The sequence below is a fragment of the Carassius gibelio genome, chromosome B20 (genome assembly GCF_023724105.1).
Source record: "Carassius gibelio isolate Cgi1373 ecotype wild population from Czech Republic chromosome B20, carGib1.2-hapl.c, whole genome shotgun sequence".
Lineage (NCBI taxonomy): Eukaryota > Metazoa > Chordata > Actinopteri > Cypriniformes > Cyprinidae > Carassius > Carassius gibelio.
Window position 1 is genome coordinate 15,997,691 of NC_068415.1, and position 14,256 is coordinate 16,011,946.

Sequence of the window (14,256 nt, forward strand, 5' to 3'; positions counted from 1 at the left end):
ACTAAATCTTTCAGCCAGGCCCCTCTTTTGTATTGAAAAATATTTCAAGCACACCCACACCCCCTCTCTTTTTTTGTTGAAAGTCTCTTAAAGGGTTAGTTCATCCAAAAATGAAAATGATGTCATTAAAAACTCACCCTCATGTCGTTCCAAACCTGTAAGACCTCCGTTCATCTTCTAAACACAGTTTAAGATATTTTAGATTTAGTCCGAGAGCTTTCTGTCCCTCCATTGAAAATGTATGTACGGTATAATGTCCATGTCCAGAAAGGTAATAAAAAACATCTTCAGTAGTCCATGTGACATCAGAGGGTCAGCATCGAAAATACATTTTGGTCCGAAAATAACAAAGAGTATGACTTTATTCAGCATTGTCGTCTCTTCAGGGTCTGTTGTGAGCGCGTTCATGACCCTGCTGACCTATAATGCTGCTGACGTGTTTTCTGGTGCGCCCAATAACAGAGATAACATGTCAGCAGCGTCGTACGTCAGCAGTGTCACTGAAGTCTTGTGAACACGCTCACAACAGACCCTGAAGAGAAGACAATGCTGATTCCACTGATTCCAGGCTGGGGACCTATTAACATTGCTGGGTTCAGTCCCGGAACAAGCTCTGTGTAAACAAAAGCCAGAACCTATGGCTGGACAATGTATCGAACGATATGATGATGTGCATCTCACTAAAGCCGGTTCCATGATTAGCGGTAAATCCCCATCACCTGCTTTCAAATGGAGTGGCAGTTAATACACAGAGCCGTAGTTCACTGACAAGCTATGCAAAATCTCGTTCAAAATCACAGGCGATTCATTATATGAAGCGAAAATCGCAGGTATAGCAAAATCAATTTCAGGAAACAACATAATACTTGTAGTCACGTTCATACCGGTGTAACGCCGACCCCTAGCATATCAGCATTGTTACTATTAACTAAATAAGTAGAAATTCTTCCCTGGCAACTATCTGAAATGAAAAGGGTTTAAGGTAGAAGCATCAAAATGACTTAACCTTAAAGTGAAATAAAAAAGGCTTAACAGCAATATTTGAAACTAAATAATAAAAATGACAAAAAGCATTAAAATAATTTAAAAATTTAAATTAAAAAAAATTAAAATCCAAAAAATAGGCCAATTCAAAAATCAAAATCAATAATTACTACATTAGCATATAAATAAACTAAAATATCATTGACTGCATGTAACTGCAACTGATCAGTCCACCAATGAGAAGAAACAAAGACATTTCTGGAAACCAGAAGCTGATTGTAAACACCAGGCTAAAAGAAAACAGAAGGCCAAGTACAATTTAATGAATTTAAATCAATCAGTTAATTTTTCTTACATGGACTGAAACTGAAACTGAAACTGAAACTTTTGTCTGCCGTTTTCCTTTAAATAAATTAAATCGCTCCATAAAATGATTAAAAACTTCAGAGACTGTGAAACAGCATTGTGAAACAGGACAAATTCTTTATAGTCAACTCAAGAAAGAAAGGATCATTTGACAGACATTTCATAACTCATAACATTAGGTGCCCAGTTTCTAGGATTTCTAAAACATTCAACATGATTCTGGGGGTCATTTATGTTTTTAGCTTTCACAAAATAAAGTGAGAAGCTACAGCCACAAGAGGGAGAGGAAGATGAGGTTTTGTCTAGTTAAAATCGCCCCAACAACAGCGTGTTAGCAGCTCAATACACTGGACTTCATTGGCTGCCTGAGTCACACGCACAGAGGATGAGATGAGACGAGAAGGGCCCGCTCTCTCGCTGACTGAGGCTGTGACACTGATGCCATTACAGAGCTGTGGGGCAACCCGCCATGCAGGGTAACCTCAAATTTCTGACAGCACATTCATGTGCCACTAACATGAAAGCTCATTGGTTGAGGACGGTTCCTCTGTTTGATCAGCATTGGTTAGTCCAGCTCAAGGAAACAAATGTGTCCTCATGTCCCAACAGAAATTGTCAAAACAATTCGAAGAGCTTCTAAAAACACCTAAAATGGCTGTGGGCGAGACCAGATTTAATAAGACACAATATATCAGACCGCATCAGAATGAATTACTGTTCTTGGAAACTACCAGAACACAAAACCACATTTCAAAAAGTAAATAGTTGGAGAAAATCTGGGTGACAAGTTAACCGACCATTCAAATCCTGGATTCTGTAACTTGCATGCAGGCCACATGACCAAATGGCACAATATTCGTAATCATTATAATGACCCAGAATTCATTTTATAGCTTGGAAACTATCAGTACAAAATTAAAAGAAAATGAACAGCTGCATCGGAGAACAGTAAATGAGAATGCAGAGGGGCAGGTCCGGCACAATGATCAATATGCCCTAATTAAAGCAGACACCTACTGTGTGAAACACTCCAGATTAGATGTCCAGCCCTCAGTAAACACAAGTCCAGGACATGTGCATACACACACGTGCAGCGAGAGCCACAAAGCAGAACGGCAGATTGAGGAACTGTCCAATGCTTTGAATTCATAGTGAATAGAGCAGTTATGAAGTGACACGTTATGAATCTTTCTCCTAATAGGAATGCTATCTAGCAGACACAATGGGTTCAGTTGAGGTTTGGCCATGGACTACAAGGCTGTCAATTCAAATAGAAAAATTAGCCTAACCTCTAGAAGGATGCATGGACCGTTTTCAGCTGGCAATAGTTGTAGTTTTAACTTTACAGAACATGTCTTGAGATGCCTGTTCTGTTGCATAACATTAACAAACATAGTGACATAATGCTGATTATTATGTAAAAAAGATAATTAGTTAAAACACATATGTGAGTTTAGGCATGAAAGTCATGTGGTTTAAATTCTATTTTATTTTAAAATAAAAGTGAATATTAAATACAAATACAATCATTTTATAGTAAACTTAATACAATTCTAATATTTTTGTTATTTTGATTTTACATTTCATTATTTTCAAACTAAAAATCAGCAAGCTTTTATTTTGGCGGGTTGCCGGCAGTATGCGCTTCTGGGTTTAGCGTTGCCGACTGTAGGGCGTCAGTGAATGAAATGTCACAGTTTTGTATTGTGCTTTGTAAACAGTAGGGGGTAGCCTAGATTTATCATGCGATCACTGTGATCGGATCATCAGTCAATCAGGACATGGCACATTTACACTTGGCAACATCAACTGACTTTTCTATCTGGATAACTGATCGGATCGGTCTTTCCCGCGCAATATTTAAATAAGTCTGCAGAGAATGGCCCATTGCAAGGTCAACCTGATGTGGTTTGTTTTCTTTTGAAAAGCATTTTCAGTGGAGGGACATTTGACAAAATCAAAGATAAATGAAGGAGTCTCATTAGCACCACACACGGGTGTTTTCAGTCTTTTTTTCTGACAGTTCGCGAAAGAGGGGACGGCGTTTTCAGTGATGTTGACCTGTGAATGCAGACACGATGGCTGGATTTCATTTACATTACACTGAGATCTGATCACAATGCGTCCTCGACTATGTCTGGATCAGGACACGCTGATCTGATAACATTCCGATCAGAAGTGTGTTTGTCTTTTCAATGTGTAATTGGACAACATGTGGATACAGGTCGCATGTTAATGCCAAGTGTAAACGAAGCCTTAAGCCGCCTTTCCACTGTACATGACATTCAGACATGACTGTCACTTTTCTCACTCTATTTCAAATATTTTTGTTGTTGAGTAGTAGTTTGATATAATTTGACCTTATTTAGAGCCTGCAATAAAGGCGGATTGACAAGTGTGGTGCTGTAGCGCAAGACTGTAATTCAGCCCTCCTTGATGCAATTCAAGAGAAGAGATACAGTGCTCAGCACTGCTTCAGAGAAACACACCCGAGCCGAACCAAATGGCATTTGGATATAAAAATATATGACTCACACTTTCCTCTCAATAACGATTACTCTACTAGTCAAAAGTTTTTGAATGGTAACGTTAAGATTTTTTTTTTTTTTTTTTTTAAATTAGTCTCTTTTGCTCACCAAGCCTGCATTTATTTAAAGCAAAAGCAGTAATATTGTGCAATATTTTAACGATTTAAAATAATTGCTTTCTATTTGAATAGATTTTAAAATATAATTTATTCTTGTGATCACAGCTGAATTTTCAGCAGTCTTCAGTGTCACAGGATCCTTCAGAAATCATTCTAATATGCTGATTTGCTGCTCAAGAAACATTTATTATTATCATTTTTTTTCAGGATTCTTTGATGAATTTAAAGATCCAGAAATCTGAATTTATCTGAAATAAAAAGCTTTTGTAACATTATATGCAATACCATTCAAAAGCTTGGAGTCAATAACATTTATTTAATTTTTAATATTATTAAAATAAATATAAAAATAATATTATTTCCCAAAGCTGAAGTGATTAGACTATTGTTATTGTTTATTTGTTATGTATAACAGTATTTTAACTAATTGCAAGAGCTGAATAATCAAATTCTATTGATTAATCACTGAATTAATCGGCGAGTAGTCGATTAATCGTTTTAATAATCGTTAGATTAATCGATTATCAAAATAATCGTTTGCTAATAAAAAAAGGTTATAAAAAGAGTCAATAATTATCGATACCAAACGATATGAAACATTATATGATTTATTAATTTTTTTCAGCTATATCGCCCAGCCCTATATCAGAGCTTGCTAAATTTACCCACAGGAGCTAACTGGTGTGGCAGGCAAAGGGAGTTAACAAACTCATCACTTATCCACAGGGCCAACCAGCACTCTGCCTGCTCTCTTAGACTATCCATAGAGACTGTGGTGCAGGTTCTGAATGCATCAGTGACCCTGTTTTCAGCTCACTACTAGCATATGGCGCGCATTAGTAAACAGTAGATGAATTAAGCGCTTCATTATATACATCACAGGAGCGTTTGGGGATGTGTCTCTCGAGTCTGTGTGTCTTTGACCTCTACTGAGGTTTGATGAAGTATGCTCTTAGATCTTCTCATCTACTCAGATTTGTGGCTTACACATTGCTCTAGTTCTCTAGATACAAATAGCCACTAGACAGTACATATGTAGGCATTTCCCATCATGCATCTGCTTTCCCAGCATGATAGAGCAATCTAGGTCATGGAGGAAGTCTCAGAATGTAGGCTCTTCACCACAGTCTTAAACTAATACTCCTATGCAGGCTGACTATGGAAAAAACAGCTCTCACAGTTCATTTACACAGACTGAGGATGTCTTCAGTATTCCAGAGAAACCAAAGAAATACATGCCATTCTTTATCACTCACTCTGTGTAGCAGTTATATGCACACATGTGTAGCCCCTGAGGTGCAATCTAGATGGTTTTACATACAAAGAGCCAATAAGGCAAGAAGTTAATTTGCAAAATATAGGACCATAATGTAATCTACAGCTCTAACCTTATGATGAACTCCACCACACCCTGCTGTGAGTTTGCCATTTACCCCTCGTTTGGCTGTTTCCATGGCTTTCAGCCAATTGCAGCACAGCTAGCTTAGAGGCTGTAGCTACACTTGAACAATGCCAACATCAGCACAGGGAGAAAGTGTAGGGGCTTCAGCAAGCAGGAAACTGAACCTAACATCCTTTGTTTGAAAGCTGCTGCAGATAATCATGCTTTCAACAGTACACAATTAAGGCTATAGTTTGAATCAATAAGTAAAAAATGAATGGTGTGGTACCTAAAAGCAATTTTGCAATGAAGATAAAAGCAAACAAATCAAACATTCTATTAACTAAACAGTAAAAAAAAAAAAAAAAAAAAAAAGTCAATTTAAGACCACCAACAGTAGACACTCCATGTTATATTGTTAAGGCAGAGTCACATTGTCATGTGAACTCACTGTGCTGCTTGGTTTGAAAGTGACGTCTTTGTGTTTCTTGCATCACTACAGTTGTGAAAACAGACCTTTCGCATCCCAAAGTTCATTAATGCAACCTCACCTTTTTACTGTTGCATGTTTCCCCTTTAAACATCTTGGAAAAGATCTGTGACAATGTGTGCAGTTTACGGCCACCACAAAAATGCAAAAACTAAACTTCGGGCTAAAACAATGTTATAATGATAAACCACCCACAAAAGCACAATGCTGCTGTACCTAAAGCCTAAAGTCTTTCCCACATTATGCTCCAGATTTCAGACCGTCCAAGTTTCACATACAGCCCAATTTCCGTTAGCGATTAGAACATTGAAAAAAAAGGTCTTAGTTCTAGAACAGAACATCCATATGTTCTCACAATCACTGAGAACAAATGTGTGTGCTCTTTTCACTTTATAGACAGGTACTACTGAGATCAAGCTACCACCCAACATCAATGACAACATTGCATCAAAAATTCATTTAAACCTACAAGACAGACTGAAACACACCTTTTTCCTCCATAATCCATATCAGTACAATCACATTTTACTTTGTTTAGTCACAACCAATCAGATCCCTTCCACACTACAGCGAAACAGGATATTATTCAGATGTCATCAAAGGATGGTTATCATGACTAGCAATCTGCTCTCTGCTGAAAAACTCAGTTTGGGGACACATTAGTGTAGCATTAAAGAGGAAAACGGAAATAGGAGCATACATTTCACGTGGTGCCTGAGTTACTAGGTACATGTTATGATTGTATATTGATTTGTCAGTGAATAAAAAAATAATAATAATAAAATAAAAAAACAGGTGGAGGATGTTAAAGCCATTTAAAACCTGACAAAGATTTGATTGGTGCCCGACTACCATGAAAATTCTTCTAGATAAGAAGCGTGGTTAGGCTGCGATAACCTAATAATTACTCAGATGATCCACAGCTGTAGAGGAGGCAGTAAAATACTATTTTGTTGATAAATGTAAAAAGTTGTGGGTTAAATGTCCTCAACAAGGTTATGTTTAATTCGAAGCTTCTTTTGGAGTTAATGTGTGACCTCAGTAATTCACCTGCAGGGTCTAAGTAAAAAAAAACACAATGATTTTCTGTGAAACTATTTTGAAATAAAACAGATTATGAATACTAAATTTCTTGGTAAACATTTATTAATTCAAAAATGTTGGCTAAAGAAATCCTCACCTATTTAAATGGATGTGCATGCTTCACTATTTTAGTTCCTGCACATATGAAAAAGTTCACAACGGAAATTCAAAAACAGCCCCAAGCACCAAAGACCCTTTGAGAACTGAGGGAGGGACACACAACTGTCAATAATGATTTAACATTAATGAAACTATTAAGCCATTAGTCTGAAAAAAAAGCTAAAGCATTCTCCTAACGAGCAACAGCACATCAGCATCATAAAACTAATAGCTGCCATTAGTGCACAGAGAAAAAAGGAGATTGACTAAAGCCCTGTCACACAATAAAGTTCCCTACTGAAACTGTTCTGTAATGAAAACTCATTGTGTCCCATCTCAAATAGAGGTATTGTACTTAAAAAGCTAAATGATCAGTGAAACAGCAAACAGCACAGCATGAGGTAAAGATAGTGTTTTTTCACTGTGGATATTCCCATCCACAGCCCATTAACAGCCCACAATGCCATTCTCAGCAATGATAAAAAGTCAAACTAAGACTTTCACGCTAGAGTAACAAACCAACATACTGTACACACTTTCCAAAATGTAGTAACATTAGGTCATAAAAAACAAAAAAACACTAACGTTACATAAACACAGAAGCTTAAATAATCAAACTGATGCCTCACTATCTAAACCATAAAAATAATCTGACAGATACAACATTGTTTGTTATAACTCACTGGCTGAGAAAATAAATGAAAATTAATACTTACAGGCATCATTTTTGCTTGTGTCAGAGGAACATCTGGTCTTCAGCTTCACTGTGCCTTTCACAACATCCACAAGGTCCAACCCGAGATCACAGCCCTCTGTACATCAGGAAAACAACTTCATTCGTACTATCATTGACACATGGATGTCCACAACACCAACAAATACAGGCCAAACAGGCCACGGCTCTGTACATCGTGTTATTTTACTTTAAATAATGTTTTACCGTAACAAGCAACTGGTCACAGGCAACATCTCCTTCAGATGACCAGAATTAAAGAGAAGCTTTCAAAGATTCGCTAAACTGAAGAACAGCGGACTGTGAAATGGCAGATGTTTCTATGCGAGCCCGTTAACTCATTCTCTCCTCACAATGAATGAGTTCTATATATCGTGTTTTGAATTGAAACTAAGAAGTCTGAAAAACGTTTGTCATATTTAAAGACGTTTATTCCGCGGAGTTGTACTCTATCCGCCCTGTCCGTTTAAACATGGTCCTCACATCTGTTAGCCAGTTAGCACGCATAGGAAAAACATCTGACGTTAGCTGTGCAGTAAATCTTAATAAACATCAGGAATATACACCGACAGTGGATAAAACTACGTTATACTTACTTGTCACGTGTAGATATATGCCATAATCTTAAAAAAAAAGATACCAGAGGTGTTCCTCGTATCCTTGCGGAGTGAAAGCAGCAGAGTATCGATTAACTCGCGAGATAACGTTAGCTAAAGTAGTTAACCTGCTAACCGAAGTCGGGTAAAACACTGCGTTACTCGAGGCGACTGGGAGTAAACCAAACCAGAACTCGGGTATTCCTCTAAATGTAGTCGTCTATTGGTTTAATATATTTTAAAGCACCAAAATAAAAGTAATACAAGTAAAGCAAACCAGCTAGAACCCTCCTGCCCGTTAATGTTTCGCATTCCAGTCCAGATGGTGGCGCTGTTGTGTTAAATGAGGGCACTCGCAGACCTGGAATGACCAAGGGGCAAGGAACTCGACCGGAAGTTGAAGTCGGATGGGGGCTGCCATCTTTTAGCAGAACTTCACTTGCGTTAGCATTCCCATTGACTCCCATTCATTTTGGCGTCACTTTGACAGCGAATAACTTTACATCTGAGGCGTTTAAAGACTCTGTTTGTCCATTATTTATTTCTAAAGATACACGACAATGTATAAAGGGCTCCATTACCTTCTATGTTACATTATGGCCCCGTATAAACAGTTTTTGTAAAAAATAGGCTAACGATTGCGTCATAACCACTCGGCTCTCTGTCGCATTACCGTACAGACAGGTGGAGAAGCTCGCAGGCAATTAACTTAATATGGCGTACTGGCGTTACATTTTAAAATACTATACAAAATAATTAATCAGAATACTTACTCCTGCTCACTCACGACAAAGAACTCCCCACTCAAGCTCGCCGTCTCTGCAAGATTAACGATGGCAGTTTGCACACACAGCTACTAGAAGATTTACATCTGTCAGACAGGTTGCTGACGTCGTCAAGCTTCGTTTGAGTCTGCGCGTCAGAAACGGAAGTGCTAAAAAACGCTAAAACTGGGCTTCATTTGTCTCAATTGAGTTCCAATGGGGTCGCTGTGTCCATTTCTTTTACTGTCTATGGGAATGACGGGAATGTGACTTATGGATGGATGGTTGTACAGCGGGTAAAATATTTATTTGATTATTTATTATATTATTTATGATATTACTTACAAATAAATAAAGGGTCTGTAATGTTTATGGTTAAATTCATTTTAATGGATAGAGTCAGAACACCCCCCCCCCAAAAAAAATAAATAAAATAAAATAAAAATATTATAGGTTAGAGCTAGATTTGCATTTCAATGAGTGAAATAAGTATTTGACCATCAACAAACCAGCAAGAATTCTGGCTTCCACAGATTGGTTGTGTGCAGAGTTGGTACGCGTTACTGTAATTTGGCTACTTTTCCCGGTAACGCAGTAAATCCGATTCATTTTAAATTTATGTAATTTGATTAAAGTTACTTATGCCAGTAAAATCACATTACTTAAGTTATATTTACAGAGAATATTTGTTTTCAACATGAGATATACTCCATTTAATAATAGACACTTCAAGCTTTATGTAGATATAGGCCTATTGTATTTTTCAGGTCATTTTCATTAATTTGAGTGATTCGTTAAAGGAAGATATTCACAGAGACTGAATGCAGAAAAGTGCACTCTATTTGTTTTATTTATTTTACAAAACAAAAAAGTTTTGTAGATATTGGGAGTGTTGGCTATAAAAATAATAGGCCACTTCTGTATTTTTTCAGTCATTATTAAATTAATGAAAGAAAGTAACTTGAAAATAAAGTAATTAGTAATCTGATTACTTTTTAAATGCAGTAATCAGTAAAGTAATCAACTTACAATTTAAAAAAGTAATTAGTATTTGTAGTGGATTCCTTTTTTTGATTAACTTACCAAACACTGGTTGTGTGTCCATGTGGAACACAGATTCGTCCTTACACTTCTTACTCCTAATGTCAGCTCGTTAGGTGAATAAGACATCTGTCCACACAATCTGTATTATTTTAACCTCTTCCACCACCCTGGGACCAATATAAAATTGGTTCGACATTGTCAGAGATCAGCCTCGGAAATCCTCAATAGTTATTTAATGAATTAGCACAAGATAATAAAAAATCATAAAAATCATAAAAATAGGTTGCGATAGAACTGTATGTATAAATACAGTACAGTAGTAAGTGTCAGTTTAGAATAAAAAAAAATCAAAGCTTCATTTGTAATAAGCATAGTATGCAGCCCCTCACTTAATGTGGAAAACTTGATGTGGTCCTCCAGTCAAAAAGTTTGCCCACCCCTGTTATAATGTAAAACCAATAGCAAAAAAACACAATTATTCCGTCTAAATGCTTCACTTGTGAAATGTATAAAAATGTGTGTCTTATTACTGGTTCATAAAAGAACTTTAAGATGTTGGTTTTATTCACAGAACTATAGCACAACAAAAGCTATTGAAATGGAACAATTGAGAAAAGGCTTGCAGCATTATAAAAATTGTGCAATTTACCGCCCCCTAGATGAAGATATTGCAATTGTCTTCACCAAGTTTGACATTCTGAAGTTTACATAAATTAATGCACACAGTTTGATTTGTAAACTTAAATGGGTGTCTTGTTACTTGTTCAAAGAACAATATTTACATCCATATTTTACTATCATATGTAAATCAGCATGCACGCTATTGAATTAAAGCTGAATCTGTTAACACATTCATTTTTTAAACATGCAGTATTCCATCTGAACTTCAAAGTTTGTGTCTTGTTACTGATTTCTAAACAAAAATGTAGTTGTCGATTTTATTCACAGAACTATAAGACAACACATGACATTAAAATGTAAACAAATAATTCAATGCATTTCCTATAAATTCACTCTTCTATCTCAATTTCTAAGGGTGTGTGTTGATATTCCTAAATTAATATATCAGTGTTGATATTATTCACATTACTACAAGAAAAAAAATAAAATGTATTGAAATGTAAATATTAAGAAAAAGCTTAAATACTGGGCATGTGCAGTACACAACACCTTAGAAAAACACATTGCAGTTTGACTGAGTTTAAAATTCACAAATATGAATAAAGTAATTTAAAATACACAGAGTCTGACATTTAACCTCAAACCTCTTAGCTGGTTCATAGAACCACATTTCTATGTATCTTTTACTTTCATGAAATAATATTTGGATACACTATTAAATCAAATTCAAATTTATTAACATATTTTTCTAAACATATAGCATTTTATCTCATCTGCAAAGGCTGTGTCTTGTTACTTGTTTATAGAATAACAGTTAGATTATCGAATTTGCATAACTATAGCACACATGCTATTGAAATGTAAGCACATAAATCAATTAAATGCACAATAAGTTTTTATATATTTTGCTGACTTGTGTACTTATATTATCACAAATCTTTCAAATAATGTTTAAATCCAGAGAAATGAGCAATTAAAAAAAAAAGGGCTGTGACCATAGTGTCATTGTGTCGCCTGCCAATTATGTCATACACATTTGATTTCCGGTTTTGTTTTGTAGAACATGAAAACACCAAAGCCACTTTAATATTGACGACTGCACAGAGTAGCATTATAACATAGCATTATAAAGTGTGGCATAATAAAAGCTCCACTGCTTTCAAGCCGTGTGTCATGCTTGTCTATTATTAATTGCTTCAACAGCCTCGTGACCCTATATACAATGATGTTAATAAATCTTTAATACAGCTCATCCATGAACATGATTTCCACTGGATTGCTTCAGCTGTGGGGATGAAGACGACCACTCCCATGATCCCACACCCAGTCACGGCATCATCTAACTACCGTATTTTCCGGACTATATGTCGCACTTTTTTTCAAAGTTTGGGTGGTCCTGCGACTTATAGTCAGGTGCGACTTATTTATCAAAATTAATTTGACATGAACCTAGTGAAATGAACCAAGAGAAAACATTACCATCTACAGCCGTGAGAGGCCGCTCTATGCTTCTCAGTGCTCCTGTAGTTTACACCTGAAAACACAAAGCGCCCTCTCGTGGCTGGAGACCGTAATGTTTTCTCTTGGTTCTTGGTTCTAAATAAATGCGACTTATAGTCCAGTGCGACTTATATATGTTTTTTTCCTCATCATGACGTATCTTTGGACTGATGCGACTTATACTCAGGTGCGACTTATAGTCCGAAAAAGATGGTACACCTTTGTTTCTTTAATTGTTTTAAATAGGCACCCTTTAGCGGCAAAAAATACAATTCACAAAAACTCTTTTATTTAAGCTTTATGGGTTGTGTCTTGTAATTGTTTCCTATAATGAAATTTAGATGTTGGTTTTATACACAAAAGTGTAACACAACAAAAGTTATTGAGAAAGAGCTCTGGAAGCTTCCCAAATAGAGTGCAGTACACTGTACGCAGTACAGAGAATTACATAGCAGTTGCTTTGACTAAACTTCATGTTCAGAAATGTGAATAAATAAATTACAATTTCAAAGTGTGTCTTGTTACTAGTTGATAGAACAACATTTACATGCTGGTATCATGCACAGAACTACAGCACAATGCACAATGTTGAAATGGCAACAAATACATCTATTCATGTCTAAATACACTCTTCTGTCCCAATTCTAAGAGGTGTGTGGTGTTACTGGTTCAGAACAACATTTACATGATGGTTTTAGTTATGAAACTGCAACACAGCAAAATCGATTTAAATTTAAGGATTGAGCAAAAATCTCACAAAGCCTTTCATAGATTGTGAGATACACCGCCTCCTAGAGGAACATGTTGAATTTGTTAACATTCAAACTTTTAATAAATTAATTTAAAATGCATACAGTTTTCCATCTCAACTTCAAAAGGTTTGTATTGTTACTGATTCCTAGAAGAACATTTTGATGGTGGTTTTAGCCACATAACTAATTGAAGACATACTATAGAAAATGAAACTAATACATAATTTAGTTAAATAAATAAATACAATCTTCTATCTCTGCTTCAAAGGATGTATCTTGATACAGATTTCTAAAAGAAAAATTTTCCTGTTGTTTTCATTGTCAAAGAGATGCAGAAGTCACACTATTGATATTCAAGAATAGATTGCGAAACTTTTCAATGAGTCTCCAGTATTACTGCCCCCTAGAGGAAGATACTGCAGTTTTTGACTGAGTTTGACATTTAAACCTTTAATGAATTAATTTAAAATCTAAATGATCTTCCATTTCAACTTCAAATGGTGTGTCTTTGTTTCTAAATGAACATTTCAATTCAGGCTTTACTTTCATATGTAAATCAAGACATGTGCCATTGAATTTGATAAAAAGTTCACGAGTCCCTTATTTGTCCTGAGCAGTTAAACTGTCCATTATTCTTCAGAAAAACTCTTCAGGTTACATGGGAAACATATAGGTTTCTGTCAGGACAGTACTAAACAAATAACATGCATTTTGTGTGATCCTTCTTACAAAACAAAACATTAAAGTTAGGGCTGTGAATATTTGGGAAGGCAGCAATTCGATTCATGATTCATGGGTTTTCGATTCGATTCAAGAACGATTTTTGCAAATTTAGAATGATTCAATTCGATTCGATTCACAATTAAATTAAATTAAATTTGATTATAATGATTCGATTCTGCATTCTTTAAGTGCATTCAGAGGATTTAAAAGTTTCCCCCTTTCTGTAAATGCTTAGTCAGGGGGCAAATTACAGTAGCCTTTATGGTTAGAGAACCATATGTTAGATAGGAAAAAAAACTTTTGTCCATTGTTAAATGCTAGTTTAATAATGCAACATTGCATACGTAAAAATGTATGTTAGCCAAGTTTTTAAAAAAGAGCTTTAAGAGTATTATGTATAGACTAACATTTTGTCACAGGCGTAGCCATCATTTCAGAAGTGACAGAAATGTCAAATACAATAATTTTATGTA

General features: G+C 35.8%; 1 protein-coding gene across 2 annotated transcripts in view; it reads right to left on the reverse strand.

The window, feature by feature from the left end:
• The window catches only part of LOC127983645 (apoptosis-stimulating of p53 protein 1), a 53,192-nt gene extending 44,454 nt beyond the window's left edge, over positions 1–8,738 (reverse strand). Inside the window, exons 1-2 of one of the 2 annotated variants that reach the window (XM_052585845.1) lie at positions 8,380–8,738; positions 7,767–7,862 (exon numbers count right to left, since the gene is read on the reverse strand). In XM_052585845.1, coding sequence (XP_052441805.1) covers positions 7,767–7,775 — 9 coding nt within the window. In that variant the 5' untranslated portion in view covers positions 7,776–7,862; positions 8,380–8,738. The remainder of the gene's footprint in view (positions 1–7,766; positions 7,863–8,379) is intronic. The other variant, XM_052585844.1, reaches the window with a different exon arrangement.
• Positions 8,739–14,256: the final 5,518 nt, after the last annotated feature.